General features: G+C 40.2%; 1 protein-coding gene across 1 annotated transcript in view; it reads right to left on the bottom strand.

Moving 5' to 3' along the window:
* Positions 1-12,620: 12,620 nt before the first annotated feature.
* The window catches only part of CERS6 (ceramide synthase 6), a 325,839-nt gene continuing 317,304 nt past the window's right edge, over positions 12,621-21,155 (bottom strand). The window contains exon 10 of the mRNA XM_042949032.1: positions 12,621-18,241. Within this exon, the coding sequence (XP_042804966.1) occupies positions 18,089-18,241 (153 nt within the window). The 3' untranslated portion in view covers positions 12,621-18,088. The remainder of the gene's footprint in view (positions 18,242-21,155) is intronic.

The raw sequence follows: 21,155 nt of genomic DNA, 5'->3' as shown, positions 1-21,155 counted from the left end.
ACGACGAACAAACTCTAATCCCACTTTCGAGGAGCTCAGTGTGATGAAGGAAGGTTATATTAAGTTGCGATAGATTATACAAAAGAGGTCTTTACAGAAATGTGTTGGGAATTCCAAAGGGTACCCAGCTCAGCCTGTTTGGGGAAGGGGAGAATGCCAGAAAACACTGGTGAGACATAGTCACACTTGCTGAAGGGCACACATTAGTTTTGCATTAGGGTGTGTTGGTGTATTCGGAGAATTATAAATCCCACAAGAGTTCCTTGAGCACACAGCATGGGGGACATTTGCATGGGACCTCATAGTTAGTGAGGCTGAAGAGATATCCAGAGACTGGACACGGAAAGACTTGGGTGCCATGTTTTGACACTAACCAAAAGGTAATTGGAACCACAAAGGAGTCTTTATTTCATATAGAACTTTAAGCACATTGTGATATTCAGATGCGCATTTTAGACTGATCACTCTGACAACAACGTGGAGACATTGAAAAAGGCTGAGATAACAATCAGGAAGAGAGGAAACTTGTTGCCAGGAAGCAGAAGGAAAATGGTGAGGCCTTAACTAACATGGGGAGAAGAGGGGTAGGGTTGTAAAATGAAAACAGCAGGACTTAGTGATAGATTGGATTGGGAGTAAACAGTGAAGGAGAGGGGGGCTCTAGAGGGAAGCCCAGGCTTCTCATATCCTTCCTAAAATTCCCTTCTTTGGGCTTCCATGGGAGGCATCAGAGGGCAGGAATTATTAATACGGGCTTTGGAGTGTGAAAAACGTGGGTCCAAAAGTTGACTATACTATACATTAGTATCCCTATTTATGGGCAATTTCTTAACCCATTTAAACATCATTTTTCTGATATGCAAGCTGTAAATAATAATATCGCATACCTCATAGCAGAGTATACATAATAAATGTTCAACGAACAGTAGCTATTTATTATTACTGTTATTATTTTCATTTATTTTTGCATAACAAATTGAGGCATTATATTAAAGATGATGGTTTATTACACTTAGAAAGCGTTGAAAAATACAACTATTATAATTCAAAAACTTGCAGAAACTAACATAAATAGTCTACTTGCCAAACAATTTAGAATTCTTGAGAAGTTTTAGCTAATGCATTTTCTTCTTTCACTAAATTTCCCTTTAATAGGCTGAGGCATTTTGTATACTTGATTGTTCTTGGAACTCGAAGATGGCATTGTCATTTTTAGGAAGAGTTCTACTGCATCCAGGTTTCTGAAAATTTCACTTGAGAAATTATTAGAGTTGTGAAAACAAATATATTGATTTAAAAAATTATCTCAAAGTTACAGGCAAAGTGTAAGTTCAGTACACAGAACTTTTTCTTTTTTTACATCTTAATCTTTAGTGTGTACTTACTGCAAACAAGGACATTTTTCAACAAAACCACAATGCAACCATCAAAGTCAGGAGATTAACATTGATTTACTACCACAATCTACTCCTCAGTTCCACCAATTGTCCTAATTATGTCTCCATGGCAACAGGATCCAGTTCAGATTCCTGCGTTGCTTTCAGTTGTCATGTCTCCTTAGCGTCTCCTTCACTCTGGAACAGTTTTCACTCTTTGGTTGACTTTCCTGCCATTTGCACATTTGAAGATTACCAGTTACTTTGCTGAATGCCCCTCAGTTTGCATTTATCTGATATCTGCATCTTTGGCAGGAATATCACGGAAGTGATGCTGCTTTCTTATTGCATCCAGTCAAGTGACTCATGATTTCATTTGCTCCATTCCTGATGGCATTCACTTGAGATGATGTCTGCCAGGCTTCTTGGCTGTAAAAATGACTACTTTCACCTTTGCAGTTAATAAATATTTTGTGGGGAGTTACCATGAAACTATGCAGACACCTTGCTCCTCCTCAACCTTTCAGTTTTTATTTATTAATTTATATGAACCTCAGTTTCCCTTTTTATTATTCAATGCATTATAATCAGTTACTATGATGAATTTTGGTGCACAACATGTCTCAGATTTCACCAGTGACAGGCCCTACAGCTTGGTCCTTATACCATTTTCCCATCATTCTTTGAGCACTTTCTTGCTTTCTAGCTCAAAAAAATCCTCCCTTTCAGCCTGTGCTTTCCTGCTCAGCCCAGGATTCAGCCACTTCTTCAAGGAGGCTGGTTCCTTTTAATGGAAAATGGACTTAGGCTGGATTAGAAACCAAGACCTGGGGTGCTAGTTGTGTTTGTCAGGGATTCACTGATGGCAGGCCCTCAGGTGGACAGCTAGGGAATATGTAGAGATATAGTCACATTTACACAGATAAACACTTAACGTCTGCTCTTCTAACGATATCAGTCTATATATTGAAAGACATGACTTTACATGGATACCTATAATAATTTTAATCTAATACTAAATTCATTGGGTTTTCTACCCCTCCATATATATAACTCCCTTTTCTAACAGTAAGAAACTGTCTTCAGTTATTCTTAAGATATTCTGTGTTCGTTCAATTTCCCTGCATGTAACTATTCTCTGAATGCAACCACTCTGACTTCCCATACCGTCTGCTCTTTGGCAGGTATGCCTTCATCATCCTGCTTAGGCCTGGTAGCTGATGTTGGGCCTCCCTTCTATGGACACCCTCTTCACCCCATTCTGATTCTCCATGCTATACTAATCTCCTCTGTAGACATTTTCATGACCCTATTTGGCACCCAGCACTCCACTCTGGGCCACAGTCCCTCACCTGGCCTAAACATCCACCCTGCTTTGTCCCATCCAAGGCTTTGGAACTGAACACTTCAGGAGGAAAAGAGAAGGGAAGGAAGAGAGAAAGAGGCAGAATGGATGGTGATCATTGTCATTAACATCATTGTATTCTTATCTCTGTTATAGTGGAGTTCTTTGTTGGCTTATCTTCTTCCTTGTATCTCTCTGGTAGGCATTCCTCAGGGTTCCACTTTAGTAGGCAATGGAGAAATATCTCAGAGCTTAACTAAGTTATCTGTATCTGTCTTCTGGCTCTGAGACCAAGACAAGGTTCTGTTTCTCTTTGTGCATCTGTCTCTATCTGAAATAATGGCAGTAAAAATGGTACCTAGTCACAGTCCTGTCTTTCCAATTTTTTGGTAGATGTTTCCAAATGAATGGGCTCAGAAGCTTAAATTCAAAATGTAAAAATTAGCTCATTTTTCCCCTCCAAAACTTATTTGCTTTCCTGAAACTCTTATTTCTGTAAATATATACATTCATTCTATAAGCATTTAGTGAGTGCTTACTAAGTAGCAAATATGCTGGCTAAGAATCCAGATAGAAAAAGCAAGATCCTTGCCCTCAAGATGCTTACAGTCAAGTGTGTGTGTGTGTTTGGGGGGGGGGGGGGTGTGATAAGCACTCCGATGGAATTAAATGGTTGTATGTTTTCTTCTCTAGGAAGAGCACTACATTCCAAATGACTAAGGCATTCTAGGAGGAGGAATCCATAAGTTAGTCTTGAAGGGCATATGAGAGTTTGCTCATTGGCAAAGAGGGAAAAGACCTTGAGGCAGAGAGTCTGATGTGCTGGAGAGATGACATGGCACAGCCCATTTGAGGCTACCGACTTGGGACCTGGGTCGAGAGGCATGGGGAAGGATGAGGGCAGAGTGAAAGGTGTCAGAGGTCAGGCCACTAGGAGCCAGGGGTAGCAATGCTAAAGGGCTCACACCATGCCCTTCGTCTCATATGCCCTCCCTCCTCCCGCTTGACTCATCTGAATCCATTCATGGTTTTCTCCTTCAATCTTTCTCATCGGATTCTGAAGCAACTTCTCTCTCCTCTGAACTTTTCTGGGGATTATCACCCTAACAATATATTTGATATAATGATGAAAATAATGCAGAATAAGAGGAATTATCATTTTCAAAAATGTTTTACCTTTATGATAAAGTTTGATCTGCTTAACAGAATGAGTATCCTTTCTTTCTGAGCTACTGTGACCTATTAAAACAGCCACTGCTTGTGCTCTGCCTCTCTAACTAGATTGAAAAACCCTTGGGTTCGGCAGCTTTGCCTCTGGCTTCTCTCACAATGACTAACACAATGTCTCATAGAGAGTTGGTGCTCAATACACGTGTTGACTTAACTTTGATGTGCATTTCATTGAATTCATTAGCATTGTGGCTCTGTGTGTGTTTTTAGCTAGTATGGTATAAGCTGTTTTGTATCTCCTCAAGAATGACTTATAAGTGAATAACTAAGAAACTGCAGCCCTGAAAGTATAGTATGTCAGTATGGTTCTATAAACCATCTAGCGCCTTCAACAGACAGAGAAAACACCATTTTTAGAAACTGTAGAGAGCCTTTTGAGCTCATCTTTGGTGATATGGCTCCAACTGGCCTAGCATCTTACAAACTGTTGGCTGGCTGGCTTACTGGGTAGTTACTAGCATCCTGGGTCAGCAGAACGAACAGGAGCCAAGAGTTTAATCCTGATGAATCAAATTAACTGCTATGACTCAAAAAAAAGAGAGCTGGAGATTGCCCATTCATTTCCTATATCTTCCTCATCTATAGTACCCCATCCCTCACTCACCCCGGGAGTATTTCCCTATGAGATTTTCAGCCCATTCTTAAAGCCCAGACCACTAAATAACTAGTTTCATAACCTACGTATCTTCTATCCTTCTAGTCTGCGATGCACTGAATTATTGAACTGCTTGAACTGATTCCTTTTAAACCTGTGCTCTTGGTTATACCTTGGCTCTTGCAAGCTCTCTGGGTTAGCTGGAGAAGGAGGTGTGTAAGGAAAATTACAGGAGGTAGATAAGAAAAAACGCCAGGCACAATTCAAATGCAGTAGGAATCTAAGCAGCCCGTCTTCAGAAACAAATGCAAACATTGGAAGAAGCATAATAGACGAGGAAAATAGATGTAAGTTTTGAAATCATTCAGGTCCACGTCAAATCTCAACTCTACTGCTTGCTAGCTGGGTGACAGGAAATAAGTTATTTAACTTTTTACAAGCCATAGTTTCTGCCTCTATGGGTTCCAGGTGACAGTGGTGTTCTGGCAAATGTTTATAACTGGCTTACCCAAATAAGTAAATACATAAATAAAACCCTGATTGCAAGCTACCAATGTAAAGTCACTAAATACAGAATTAGGAAGAAATGTACAGTGACATACCATTATACAGTGTATCATATATGAGCATGTATGGTAATAAAACATAGGAAAATAATTAGAGACATTTTTGAGTATTCCCTGTATTTTAAAATACAATTTAAAATCCTAAGTTTACATAATTCTTAATAACGTTAGTTTAATAACCACCTGGCAAAATTTCAGTGTATTTAACAATCAGTTTATACAACTTTATTCAGGTCAGTGGTACGGCGCTTTTGGGTATGAGTTCAATGTTAATGAATTAACAACATATATTAAAATGTCTTTAAACAGAAGTGTGGGTAAAACAAGGTCGTATATTGATCCGTTGATAAACATGTTTTGACTAGAGGGTTGCAGGACTCTAACTCTGTATTTCTCATAGAAGCAATGGTTCATAAAGACCTTATAGGCCATCCCTACTGTGAATAACAAGAATCCAATGTATCTACCTTTTAGGGGATGGCTTGATCAGATAGTTCGGCACATAAGCCAGATGCTTGGCACACTGTAGGGAGGTCCAAAGCGGTTTCTACTCTTCTTCACCTCACCTTCCTGTGCCAGGCAGTGCTATGCTAAAGCAGGCAGACTCACTCAGAAATTACAAAACCTGCAAACAGCAAGTTGCTGTTGGATGCACGCCTCCTCTGGAGAGGTGTGTTGGAAATTGTGATCGTCCATCAATTTACCGCCCATGAGCCGCCTTCGAACCGCACAAAGAAAGGTGCTAACAGTAACAACAAAACACTCTTCAGTGAGGAAGTGTGCCCTCTCCCTAAGGGTCTCCACTGGCTGATGATTGCCAATCTGTTGTATTTTGTCAAGCTGCTTTCGTTGAAGAAACCTGGAGGCTTTTCTCAGGTCTCAGCATCTTTACAGCAGAAGCTTCTCCCTCTCGTTCTGTCTCCAGGCTTAGTTTATTGCCTATGGTTTGAATCCTCAGTAGCGCTTAGTCCTTTATTTCTTTCAGCGGCTGGGTGCTCATGACCCATGTGCCCATGTGCCCACCACACCCCTGCAAGACACCACTGACTCATTCGAAACTGGAGCGGTTTTTTCCGCCATGGTTAGGTTGGGCATGATTTCTCTCTCATTAGAGATGACAACAGATCAGATTGTGCTGCTCCCTGCTTAGATTCCTGAAAGTGTTCCCATTACTCTTACCCTAAAACTTGCTCTCCTCACCCTGGGATGCAGGCCCTATATGGCCTGCCCCTCCCTAACTTTCGAATATTATCACCCTCACTCTCCCTTTTGTTTTTTTTTTTGCTTCAACACATTGGCCTTCTTGCTGGTCCTTGAATTTATAAGCCTGTTCCCAACTTGGAGGCTTTGTGTTTCCAGCCCCCACTGTAACCACCCGAGATCCTGCCCCTGGCAGCGCCTGTCAGTCAGGTCTCAGCCCAAGTAAAGTGTCCATGAGGTGTCTGAGACCATCCAGTCTGAAGAGTCCCGGCCGCTGCCATGCAATCACTTTGTTTCCTTGTGATATGTACTCTTTGTCACTGTGTGAAATTACCTTGTATTATGGGCTGACTTGTGTCTCCCAAAATTCATGTTGGAGTCCTCACCCCTGTATCACAGGACGTGACTGTATTTGGAGATAGGGCCTTTATTTATTTATTTTATTTTATTTTATTTTATTTTATTTTATTTTATTTATTTTATTTTATTTTATTTATTTTATTTTATTTTATTTTATTTTATTTTATTTTATTCTTTTAGCACTTAACCTTGTTTATTCTTTGAGAGCCTCTGCTTAACATAGACTACATCCTCTCCAAGGGTCCACAATTTACTTGAATCCTAAAAGGTAAAATTACATTTCTAATCTGTGAAACCACAAGAACTATTTTCAGGCTTCTAAATGTGTTACTGTCAGTTATGGAAGAATGGTTAAATATATTTTGACCCAAATGTAGTGTTAAATTTTGACTTCTGTTAACCTGATATATGAGTTAATAGTCCTTATATAGTAACTTTAGGTAATCTAGGCTAGTTAAATGTGAATCCTAAATATCTCTGTATTATTATTTTTTTAATTAAATTTTTTTAATGTTTATTTATTCTTGAGATTGAGAGAGAGAGAGAATGCAAGCAGAGGACGGGCAGAGAGAGAGGGAGTCACAGAATCTGAAGCAGGCTCCAGGCTCTGAGCTGTCAGCACAGAGCCTGATGTGGAGCTTGAACTCACAAACTGTGAGATCATGACCTGAGCCTGAGTCAGATGCTTAACTGACTGAGTCACCCAGGTGCCCTTCTCTGTATTATTCTTAAATATTGTTTAAATTTTAACAGATGTGGTTTCAGGAAGTTAGAAATATTCCAACCTATCAAAACCACTAAAACAATTAACAGGATAATTTTTTCTGATTCTAGTTTTTCCGAATTATGTATATTTCCAGTGTCTAGCTCTTCTAAAGATGATGATTGTGTTTTGCTTAGTCACTATACAAATTTGAGGGGTTGAATATAGAACAGTAAGAAGAAATTTACATTCACATGCAGTTCAGACAGAGGATCTAGAATGACATCTTTGGATACTAGTAAACTAAACTGAACTTGATTTGAAAACTGGTAAATGAAGGGGCAAAATCGAGCAGTTATTCTGCCTTTCTTTTTTTTCTTTTTCTTTTTCTTTTTCTCTTTCTTTCTTTCTCTTTTTCTTTCTTTCACATTAAAAAAATTTTATAATATTGGGTAAGAACATATGTAAAAGTGACTCTGAGTTCAAGTCATAATTATTGATGAAATGCAACTCAAACATGAGACACTCATCTGTCTTTTTTTTTTAAGTGGGATGCTTTTATTATCTTTTAATTAAAAATTTTTTTAAATGTTTCTTCATTTTTGAGAGAGAGACAGAGCACAAGCTGGGAAGGGGCAGAAAGAGAGGGAGACACAGAATCCGAAGCAGGCTTCAGGCTCCAGCTGTCAGCACAGAGACTGACGCAGGGCTCGAACTCACAGACGGCGAGATCATGACCTGAGCCGAAGTCGGACACTTCAACTGAGACACCCAGGTGCCCTTATTTTATTTTTTTAAATTTAAATCAAAGTTAGTTAATATATAGTGTAATAATAATTTCAGGAATAAAATTTAGTGATTTATCGTGTACATATATGGAGACAGGGCTTTTAAAGAGGTGATTAAGGTACCATTTCCATTTATGCATTCCGCATGCACATCTCTAAAAGCCCCAGAAATAGATTGCATATATGAATCAATATTTATTGCAGAAGATGGAGGATGTTAACTTTCTCCCGATTAGAATACCCTTGAAACTTTGTTTTGTCCCTTTTGTTGGAAAAATGAGACTAATAAACAAATTTCATCAATGGTGAAAGAGACAATTAAGGTAAAATGAAGTCCTCAGTGTGGGCCCTAATCCAATATAACTGCCATCCTTAAGAAAAGAGATTAGGACATAGATTTAGAGAGGAATGACCGTGTGAAGACACAATGAGAAGGCAAGCCAGGAGGACAGGTCTCAGGTCTGCTGACACCTTGATCTTGGACTTCCAGCCTCCAGGACTGGGAAAAGTAAATTTCTTTTGTCCACGTAACTTAGTCTGATTTGGGGTTATGGTAGAACTAGCAAACTAATAGTCCTTATTTTTTGTTTTGTGTGTTCTTTCTTTTACTGAAGATTGTCTGCTCCATGAAAGTAGGAACCATATCTATCTTCTCTACCCCTCTATCTTCAGTGCCCATGATAATTCTTGGCACCTGGTTGGGTCTCTATTTTTTTTAATGCTTATTTTATTTATTTATTTGTTTATTTATTTATTTATTTTATAAATTATTTAAAAAATGTTTTAGAAGTTTACTTATTTTGAGAGAGAGTGAGCACGAGTAGAGTAGGGGCAGAGAGAGACGGGAGAGAGAGAGAGAATCCCAAGCAGGCTCTGTGCTATCAGTGCAGAGCCCAATGTGGGGCTCAAACTCACAAACCGTGAGATCATGACCTGTGCTGAAATCAAGAGTCAGATGCTTGAACGACTGAGCTACCCAGGTACCCTGAGCTCTCTATATTTTTAAATGATTGAGTGATGCAGTCATGAACCGGAGCCTTTGTTGTTCAAGTTATTTTTGGCTATACAAATATTTTCATCATTCATTAAGTTAAAAAAAAAATAAATCAACCTCTTGCCTAAAGAATTGCTTCAAAACTTAGTCTTGAGTACCAGAGCTTAGAGCTTCTCCCCCCATGTTTTCACAGTTCTGTTCCATTTGTTCTCCAGTAATTCAACACCTTTTCTGCTCTTCCGTTTCTTCTTCTTTTTTTAATGTTTATTTATTTGAGAGAGAGAATGCACATTGGGGGGGTGGGAAGTGGGGGGGAAGGACATAAAGAGAGAGAGAGAGAGAGAGAGAGAGAGAGAGAGAGAGAGAGAGAATTCCAAGCAGGCTCTGTGGAACTCAATCTCACAAACTATGAGATCATGACCTGGGACAAAATCTCTAGTCAGACGCCAACCGACTGAGCCACTCAGGCAGCCCTCTTCTCTGTTTGTTTCGAGACACTTCTCCAGCCTCAGTCCTTCGTCTTCTTCCCCTGAGGTGCTTTGTCCCCCGTCTGGGATGTCGGTACTACAGGTGGCTTCCCTACCCTGAGCCCTGCCACAAAGCCCCTCAGCTTCTGTGCTGAGCAGCAGTGAGAAAAACTGGTGCTTGCACACACACACACACACACACACACACACGCACACGGCAATGCCGAGTTCATAGAGTTGGAGGCCAAGTGCACTGTCATGCTCATCTTGCTTTCACGCTCAGCAGCAGTGTTAACTGCTGAGAGCTCCTATCTTACTAGTACTGTCTTAAGTAGATTCATTTGTTTCTCCAACAAACATTTCTTGTGCCCTATTACACGCCGGGCTCTAGGTGACGCTATAGGAATACCAGCCTTCTGCTGGCTCCTCTGTTTCCTCCCCACCACATCTCTGCTCTACAAGGTGAGGGACTGACCTCTACCACCTACATCTCCTGGAGCTCCTGCTGGCGGCTTTCTGGCTGAGTTCAGCCAATGGGTGGTATGAGAAAGCAGGAAGAGAGAGATGTCAGTGTCTTTGCTCCCCAGCTGGGTTTACAGCCCATGGGCCGGGCAGCTTGTCCTCCATGACGCGCCCTGTCACTGGCGTCTGGTTACAGCCCTGGGAGGTAACAGCTCCCCGGGCTTGCTGGCCTCTGGATGCTTCTGAGCTCATCCATTCCTCAGTGTCCTTTTATTGAAGTTTCTCCAACGGAATCATCTGACAGTGACTTTCTGTTTCCCGCCTAGAGTCTGATACAGGCTTTATGTAATTTTTTACCTTTAATGTTTAGGAATGATAGAGCTTTTTAAAAAAGTTTTTTAAAGTTTATTTATTTTGAGAGCACAAGCTTGAGCTGGGGAGGGGTAGAGAGAGGGGAAGGGAAAGAATCCCAAGCAGGCTCCTCATCGTCAGAGGGAGCCTCCTGTGGGGCTCGAACTCACAAACTGGAAGATGGTGACCTGAGCCAAGATGCTTAACTGACTGGTGCTCCCGGAACGACAGGACTTTTGCTTCCTCATCTACAGCAGTTTTGGAGATAATCAAGGTTGTGGCACTCAGGCTCCGGTCTCCGTGGTCAATGGTTCTGAGGGATCACCCCACACACTGGTAGATTCCGTTGTACCACCCCCTTGCTTGGTTGTCATGTCCTCCGTCACTGTTGTTCGCACTGCCACCGCTGCTTCTGGTGAAGCCAGTGCAGGCTCAGTGGAAACAGAATTAGGGGGCAGAAATAACATGTGCCCGGGGTGGAAGTGGCTGGCCCAGCAGCAAGGGTTCTAGAGAGGCTGAGCTGCATTGTGGCTATGTGGGAGGGATGCTTATAGTTAGATCCTGCTCTACTTAGAGAACTGGAAGAGTCCACGGCTTCCAGAGTGGTATATCTGCTTATAGCCTATCTTTCTGTGCCTCAGATTGTTGTTGGAGGTGGTTTTAATATTTGTAAGATTTTTGATAGGGTGTCTGCTTTATTTTTCATAATACTGGTGGTGGTGGTAGTGGGGGTGTATCTGGTTGAATGTCAGTGCTATTTTTATGGCTCTTGAGATATTAGATGACATAAGCTTATAGCAGAAGAGCAGCTGGGGAGACAGTTACATAGGGGAAGACTGAGAAAGAGGGAGAGAAGCCCTAACAAAGTAGGGCGTGGACCCCGAGAAGGTATCAGTCAAGCTCCTATGAGGTGTTCACACACGGGCAGGGACAGTTTTGCGTGTGTTGTACTTTGGACTGTTATGTTCTAAGTGCTTCTTTTTATAATTTGGAAAAATCAGTGCAGTCTGATATATTTGAACTGTTACCTCTATGAATACCATTTAATATTTTTTCCAGAATGAAGCCCTACGTAAAATCTAACATTGAAGTTTTTAGATCTTATTTTTTTTTTCTGAAACAGAGGGAGAGGGTGCAAATGAGGGGCAGAGAGAGAGAATCTCAGGAGGGGCAAAGGGGGAGAGAGACTGAGAGAGAGAGGGAGAGAGAGAGAAGCAAGGCTCACCCGAACCAGGACTTGTGTTCATCTGAAGTGGAGCTTGTTTTCACCTGAAATGGGGCTTGTGCTCACCCGATGTGGGACTCAAATTCACAAACTATGAGATCGTGACCTGAGCCAAAGTCAGATGCTTAACGACTGAGCCGCCCCAGCACCTCTGTATCTTAATTTTCAACATACAAATCTTTCAGTTATGTTAAATTGATATTTGTTAAGTGGAGCACAAGGTGTCAGATGGTGAACCAAAGTTCAACAACAGACCACAAGAGAAATTGAAACAGAGAGGTTTATTATTCACAGGTCATGGGGGGGGGGGAGGTGCACAGCGTGCCTCGAGAGGCCACACAGGTTGGTGAAGGCAGGGTGAAGACAGAGGCAAGACCTGGGGCACACACCTTTACTAGAGTCCGTGAGTAGAGTGCTTTGGACTTCTGAGGCTAAGGCTGGATGGGTGAATTCAAAAAAGCGGGGTTTTGGTAAATCCCATGGTGGTCTTAGCTAAGAGGCACAGAAGACATCCAGGTACTGGCAGGCAGAGGAGACTATGATCACAAGAGCTGCTGGGGAAGTCATATCAGGGACCTACATTTGCTGGTGACTCGGGGCTGCTTTCCAGGACAGGCACCAGCACTGTGTCAGTTAACAGTCCCTGCAGGCCACCTGGCAAACAAAATGGACGCTCGGGCAGCAATACTATGGAGTAGCTTAGCCAAATTCTTGACAAAATAACATATATCTAACAAATAATACCGCCTTTTCAGTAATCATTATGATTCCTGGGATTATGTAACTGGAATTATGAATCCCATTATGAAACTGGGATTTAAGGAAAGTTTGCAGGAAACTGGCAGGATGGTGTGTGCCCTGAAATAAATCTTGTCCAGGAAGATGTGACATATTACCAACGCAGGCTGGGTAGCGCTTACAGAAAATGGCATTCACACTTTACTCTTAATACTTATCTTTATTATGAAAGTGTTTCCAAAGTAAAATGATCCTCATAATAATGATTGCTTCCAGAGATCAGGAATGAATAATTATATTTTCATATAAAAATCAGCGAAACACAACAATACATAAAATAATTCTAATTGGCTAACAGTACATCATTCCATTTCTGACAGAGATGCCCAAGCACTGAATTGTCTTAAGAAAACAAGTAAGGTATTATCACCTACCCTATTTCTCACTGCAAATTAAAAACAATCAAATCCCAAAACTAACCCTCTCCCCCTTGTTTGACAAGAAATGGCTATGGAGGTAACTGATTCTGTGGGCAAACCGAGAGCTGATGAGAATCACAGGTTTAGAGGCTTTATGAAACTTTTGGAAATCACACTTGGAGGGTGTATTCCATCTTTAAATTAATGAATCTCTAAGTTAAAGTCCCAGAATTGCCACATAACTGTTCCTATTACAGAGCTAATTTATCTTTGGCAAGTAATCTTTAAAAGCCTCTAATTTTTTAAGGGCAGTTTTACAATGACAGTTTAAAAAATTACTGTAGGTCCAAAAGAAAAAAAAAGTTACCTCTATAAAATCTAATTTTTCACTTAGCACGGAGACCATACCAACAGCTGCTGTCTTGATTTCCAGGCCATGTGACACATAGCAAAAGAGGAAACCAAGCTTTCATGGACCTGTGTTAAGAAAAACAGGCTCACGTGGGCACAACAGTTTTTAATAAAAATGGAATCAGGTAGAGAAAGAAGTGTGGTTATCAACTGACCCAAAGGCTACTGGAAAATGGATAGCCGATAAGTGACAATATTTTGGCTTCCTTTTATCAAGAGTTCCAGGAGTCTGAAAGGAATGTGGGTGGATGAGATGAGCAAGACAGATCTTGGGCTAACAGTTCCCTCCCATCAGTTCCTGGCCATCTTGAGAATGTTTAGTCTTGTGGAGACACCATAAGATATGCCATCTGGTTGCCAAGACTTTTATTTCTTTGATCTGATGGGGTCTTAGCTTGTGGCCATTTGGTAAGGCATTCCTTTCAAAGGCTTCAGGTTGAACTTAAGTTGGAAATACCTGGAAAAGACTAAGGTTCTCCTTTGGGTGTCTGCAGACCTTACAAACTGTCACTTAGGATGTTTTATCTTCTCTAATAAAAGCAGCATCAGGTCTGCTCCCTCTGAATAGGTATTAGAGAAGTTACAACAGCATAGAGTGGACAAATGGACAGGCCTAGGGCTTGTCTACTAAGCGCCCCCTAGAGGAGGGGAGGCCATACACACAAAGGCAAACCACAGGGTCCTTTGCTGGCCTGTTGCTATAAAGAACTACCTGGTGGCCATAGAGAACCAGTACTAACTACTACCTGTTGCATTCGGCATGACTTCAAGAACTGTTTATAATTACTGAGGGTATTCCTTTCGGGAACAGCATGCTAGGCAGCAAGTGCAATGAATGGAGCTAACTGCCTTTCCTCTTTCCATACAAGTTACTTAACACCTGAAAGTGCCCTGTCATCACTTTCTCATCAGGCTGACTTTGATGTCATTTGTTTTTTTCTTGCTTGAATGTTATAAACATTTCAGGGATACGGATATTTATCTACAAAGCAGGAATCAGCCAAAGACAAAGAAAAAAGAAGTATGCTAATTAGTATCTTAAGACTTCAAATATCACATGAAATGTAAACATTTAACCTTTTGTTTCTAAAGGATTTCTTGAAGCCTCTCTGGACACAACGACATCATCACAGACACAAATAAACAGAATCTTTTAACACCTCTGGAATTATTCTGTACACTTCAAATTAAGGAAAAATACTCAAATATTCAGGCAACTTTGGCATTAACATTTCTAAGAAAGGGGAAAAAAGAACTATCGATGCAAAATCATGAAGAGAATGGGAACAATCATTGGTGTCCATAAAGTTCTCTCTGAAGAGCTTTTTTGCAAAGACTCAGGTGAACTGAACGGAAATCTCATTTTTTACTTCAGCCCAAATAGCAATGAGGTTGAAATAAATAGAGTGGGAGATCCAGACCCTTTCTGCCCAAGGTGAAAGCATTCAGTTTGCTCAAATCCAACCTCTATCAAATACTCAGAATGGAAAGTTGGCAACAGAACTGAACATTTTGAGGTTCACCTACCAGTTTGGCTAAACATAGTCGGACTTTATCTCACGGAAGAGTTATTTCTGTGACCCAACTGCTTGCTTTCTTTGGGGATCCTACCTTTCTTCCTAGTTCATTTTTGTCAGATACCTGTTTCATTACTGGATGGTACCTCAAGACACCATCTGTCTAGCAGCCTGGCAGGGACTGGATGTTAATAAAACCCTGGGGTGAAGCAGCAACCATACGCATTTTTCACCAACATTCAGCTTAATAATCCATAACACTGACACTTACTCCTCTATTCTCAGCATCCGTACCACTGAATTTGGAAATGCGAACTATATTTGGCTTATACTCTGACCTTAGGCCCTCTGTGATCCTAGCTCTGAGGCAAGAGGCCAAAGGGATCCTACCACTTTCAGCTGGGTGAGGAGTATGAACAGGAAGTTGAGAGGGAGGTGGGAAGTTTTTATTGTACACGATGGATAGTTTTTATGAAAAAAAATATGGGTAAGGATGAGTCTGTGATATTTTGGTTTTATCATGTTTTTGGAGAAATATACATGTACATACATGGATCACACATTTTCATATCATTTATTGACTCAAGGCCAAATTCTACTCAATTTTCTACTTTTTTTCCCCACTAAGAGATCTAGAAAAGCTATAGCATTAGAGAATAAAATATTACTTTTTCTAGACTCCTTCCCACATACCCCTTGGTACCCTGGGAAGGTTTGAATATGACCAGGAGGAAGGAGATCTCAGCACAGGCTAAGTTAATTAATGGGAAACAACACTCTCAGTAACCTACAGTGGAATTTACAAAATACACTTCCAAAGCTATGGCCTGGCACAAGTAGAAGATAAGATATCTCACATATTTTTCTCTCTCAGTCTTATCATGCTACCATGGGGGAGGAGTAGACAGAAATGTATTATTTTTAATCTTAACAGGCCTACAAACACCAACTTTGATTAGTCAAAAAGAACTCTTTGCCCTAAAAGGCAAAATCAAATAAAAATCTATAGATATATAGGGGACTGTGTTAAGTTAATGTCACTGGTCACTGAGGCTCTGAGTATTCTCAGTCCTCCTTCTAAGTGACTTTTGGGAGAAACAAAAGTTTGCTTAGATTTGCCTTTGCTAAAGACTAACTCAATTTACTTCATTTCATGCAACTCTTCTAAACCATTAATTTACAAGCCAATCTTTTCAAATTATTCTTCTGTGGTGGGGTGTCAGATGATCCAAATTTGAACACGCTGTGGTTCTCTGGTTTATTTCCCCCATTGAGAGGACTTGCTCCAGACACTAAAGCAAGGTACAACTCACTCTTCTTTTCCATATTTTAGTTGGTAAAAAAGGAAACTTTCACCTCAAAAATTTTCAGCTATATAACATGCTTGCTGTTCCATTTGACATATCTGCATTTTATCAATGCAGACGTTGAGATGTTGAGATGTTCAGATGTCAGATGTTCAGATGACTAACAAGTACTATTGATGTTTTATGATTGGTCTCAAACCATCCACAACTTACACTCCTAGACATATTCTTGTTTTGTTGAATAAAATAATAAAGCTTTACAAGAAGAATTAGTTGCACTGTTTTATCAACAGACATATGTCTAAGGCTCTTTAATTATTACTGTGGACCTTATCAGAAACATACTATTTCGTATATAAGAGGGGAAAGATTTAATATTATAGTGTGAGGTTTTACTTTGGGAGTATTAACTATTAACTCACAGGTTGCGAACTGTGGGCACAAAGATTCATCTCAATTTTTTTCAAAAATTAGAATCGAATGTGTATGGCTGGAAGCAGGATGTGCACTCCCTACTATTTCTGCTGTTGTCTTTACTATCCTTTGACTCACATTTATATTATTGCACTGTGGTTCTGGACTCTTGTTTTGTTCATGAAGTAAGTGTTTGTAATACCTTTTTATTCCCTCTTACTTAGAAGTGGAAGAAAACAGATAAAGTCTTTGGTTTATGTGTATGGTTTTCTTACTTATACATAAATAACACTGCCATGTAGGAGACTAGAGCAACTTACTTTTCAACAATCTTTCTCACTGCTGATACTGCTGTAGTCCAGTACAATTTTTATTATTTTTTTCTGGAAATAGCTCTATTTGAATAAAAATTCTTGGAAACTGAACAAATCTTCAAGGAAGCTAACCAAAGGGCCTCAAGTGCAACACTGCTCAGTTTCTAATAACAGGAGAGTCACTGCAGGTCATATTTAAGGAGAAAAGACAAAGAGTAAAATCTTCCTTCTCCCACTGGTTTTATGTTACTCAGAAAAATAGAAACATCAAAATCAAATACTAGATAGGACACTTCCTCGAATGCTGGTTGCAATAAAGTGCTTTGCACCAGAGGTGACCTTTGCCAACTGTTCGAAGTCTCCTTTGCTGTCCCAAAATATGCTTAGCTTCTTTTTTTCATGACATGACAGAAGACTGTGGTAATTATAGGGGTAGTGCTGAAATCTGGTTGAAATCAGCTGTTCTCTTTCTGCTATTCTCAGATCAAGGGACAAATTCCCAATAGTAAGAATGACTTCATTGTTTGTAACTATGACCTTAAGCAAATGTCTTCCTTCAGAGCCAAAGCACTGACATCATAATAGAGAATTAAAAAAAAAGTCTCTGTAACCTACAAGGTTTATCTCCAATTAGCTATCATACTCACTAAAGAAATCTTGGCTGTGTGCACAAGACATTATGTCTATTTCAAACCATACTTTTAAATTTGAACTGCTAATTGACCACAAAGAGTGACAATTAAAAAGCCTAGCTCATCCTGATTGAACTTTACACTGGGAAAATGGTCACTGAGACTATATAGGCAGTTTCAAAACAGGCACTGTAATACAAAGAAAGCAAACCTATTTGGAGTGGTACAAGAATCTTGCACTGGGTTTTGCTTGTTCTAAGTGACAAATTAAGCTGATGCTCCTAGCGAACTGAGTCATAGCAATAGAAAGGGGTAGAAGCAGATGGAGCATCTCCCTCACTGTCATGAACCCAGAGAGTAAAAGGAGTGAGGAAACCCTCTTTTGTCCACAGATTTACAAACAAATACGAAATATAAATAATATTCTAAGACAGTACAAATGCAAATACTGTTCCCTTGTGTCAATTACATACAGCATGCCTACATATAGAGAATGGTAATTCTTCTTCATTCACAGACAGGACATATGGCAGTGCACTATTCAAAATGCTTTGAGATAATCCTAATTTTTGTTTCTGGTGCTGAGATATAATGAAAGGAACTACATTTGCAACTTATTAAATGCTTCCAGGAACAAATAGTTCACTTTGTTCGGGACTTGTAGTTTTGAGTAATTAATCATCCACGGAGCAAGACCCAGTCAGGAGATACCCATTGGTACCACTGGTCCCATTGGTGGTGGTTGCAGTGTGGGGGTTCTTTCCTGGAGGTTCTGAATCTTCCTCATCTGAGCTAGACTCAATATCACTTCGATCATCCTTGGACACCTGTGGAATACAAGAAGGTGAATGCAACCAGCTCCTAAGGAATCATTAAAGCATGCTCAGAAGTACATGTAATTGTACATGAAGAGAAACATCCAAATGTTAAAAGTCAAAAAGGATAGGAATATTGCCTATTATATTCCATTATAGTAAGTTCTCCTTCACTGGAGATATATAATTTGGGTGACAAAGTCAATTATCAAGGAATGTAGGTAGATTTGGCATCATAGGGGGCTGGGCTAGACATACTGACTTTAAGGTACCTTTGGACAATGAGAATGTACCAGACCGTGAAACCCACTCTTACTGGCAAAGTACCACACTATGCTATTGGAATGGCATTATAGGAATTTGGTACAAATGGATCAATTTACTCTCTGATGATCACATTCTCCATGAAAATCCCATAAAGGATTAGCCACACTAATTGTGATATTCACTAGCTTAGATCATTTAAAAAGTCATTCTTATTTGGCTTTGTAATGCATTATTTTATGATTTAATTTGTTTTCCTATTCTATCTGCTAAAATTAAGTAGAAATTATGTGTTATGTACTATGTAACAACTAATGGCAATAGGAGGCATTTTGGGAACCTGCTGGGTGAGGTCTAGTTTAAAATATTTCCCAAAGATTGGGGTGCCTGGGTGGCTCAGTCGGTTAAGTGTCCGACTTTGGCTCAGGTCATGATCTCACAACTTGTGGGTTTGAGCCTTGTGTCGGGCTCTGTGCTGACAGCTCAGAGCCTGGAGCCTGTTTCAGATTCTGTGTCTCCCTCTCTGTCTCTGCCCCTCCCCTGCTCACGCTCTGTCTCTGTCTCAAAAATAAATAAACATTTTTTTTAAGTTTATTCATTTATTGGGGCGCCTGGGTGGCTCAGTCAGTTGAGCGTCTGCTTTCAGCTCAGTCATGATCTCGCGGTTTGTGGGTTCGAGCCCCACGTCGTGCTGACAGCTCAGAGCCTGGAGCCTGCCTCGGATTGTGTCTCCCTCTCTCTCTTCCCCTCCCCCACTCATACTCTGTCTCTCACAAATAAATAAACATTAAAAAAATTAATAAAATAAAACAAAGTAAAATACAATATTTTCCAAAGAAAATCTATTGATCATTATTCCAAGGTTCTTCAGTCCTCCACCCAGTCTCATTATGTAATGAGGATCACAAACTTAGGCACCAGCATATAAATCTATGCATTACCATAAAGGACAAAATAAAGTCACAGTCTAACAAAAAAAAAAAGTCATTTAGGGAGGGTTTAAGAAAATCCTCAACTGCTTTTAAAATTAACATGTTTGAACCTCTTACTCTGTCTAAATTATGGTAAACATTTTTACCCAACAGGCCTTAAGCCATCTGAGTAACTGAGCACTGTTCATTTATTTCCTAAGTGGGGTAGCAATAGGGACCTGGGGCCTGGCTTCATTGGGTTTCCCAAATCTAGTTGCCCGTGATTGTCTAAGAAGTGCATTGGCAGAGTTTCCTGGGAGGTATATCAGAATGAACTGGGGGCTTTTTCACATCACATCCTCTCTCTGCCACCACTGCCCCCAACTTGAGAAGCCACCATTGCTGCAGGACAACGTCATCTCTGTCAGGTGGGTGTGGACAGGACAGAGTGTGAACATGTATGCATGGCACCTGCTCCTTTCTAACCAGAAACAACTAAAATAAATACGGTAAAAATGGACTTCACTCCAATGCTCCTTGAGATGAGACTGAACTCAAAAGGACCACCATCAAGAAGATTTAGATACAGAAAAACCAAAAGGACTGAATTATTTAGGATACTTTAACTTAAAAAAAAAACATGGGTCACAAAGATAGCATGATAGTAAAGCACCACTACATTTAGAAATCCATTAGTCATAAATTAAGCTGCTAAAGAGGAAAGAAAACTCCAGATTCAAAGTGATTAATTTACATTTGCATGCTTAGTAAGATTATTTTTAATTGCATTTGGAAAAAAAAGTCTATATTTATGTTACCTTCAAGGAAATTAATAATTTAACATGTCTCAAGATAACCCACAGAAAAATACTGTCCATTACCCATGGCCATGAAGAATTCTTACTGTTCTGGATGAAAAGCAATGGCAGTTAAGATATTCTGAAGCCTGAGATCTGCCATAAAATTAATAATCATCTCTATGTAAGCCTGAGGAATAATTTGGAGAGAAGACAAGACGTCTGGTGGAAACAGCAATGCAATAAGGAGACAAGTAATGGAATCTACTGTGCCCTTGCATCTCCAATTACTGTTATACTGATAATATTGTGCACGTTGATGTAATTTTATCCAAATGAGGAAAGGAGTGTGTTTTAACAGAAATACATGCTCATTTTAAGGATGAAGAGGTCACAGAGAAAAAAAATGAACCTTTTGCTTCTCAACAGTTATTTGGTCCAAATATGTTGGATATATAAAAGCTGATGCTGAGAACTGCCTTCATAGTACATAACTAGATGCCTTGAGCTCCACAGAAGAGGCCAGGACCAAGTGGTCAGGGCAGAGCAGGCAAACAGCTGATGCTCAGACCTCCTTTCTGGACCACGTTGATCTTTGCCCCAACTTAGTTCTGTTTTTCCTACTTCACTTTGGTCTATTTCTCTTTTTTTTTAGCAAACATGTTAAACACCAGTGAAAAAATTCCTCTCCTCCTGCTGGATCGTGCAAAATTTAGCAGGATGCAAGTTCACGCAAAGGGCACTCACTGAGCTGTTCCTGGTATCCTTTGCACCTGGTGGGAGCCACATCTCAGTTAAAGCCTCTGGCCAGTGCCAACAGATTAGCCAGAACAATATGCATGGGAACAAAAGCATCTGTGTGCCCCTCCAACAGGCAAGAGTGGCACCCAAAACAAGGACAGAGAGAGAGGTCTGAGGAACTTACATGTAAAGGGTTCCACTTCCCAGCCTTCC

This window comes from Panthera leo, chromosome C1 (assembly GCF_018350215.1).
Source record: "Panthera leo isolate Ple1 chromosome C1, P.leo_Ple1_pat1.1, whole genome shotgun sequence".
Lineage (NCBI taxonomy): Eukaryota > Metazoa > Chordata > Mammalia > Carnivora > Felidae > Panthera > Panthera leo.
Note: the sequence above shows the minus strand (reverse complement) of the source record. Positions and strands in the feature narration are given on the sequence as shown.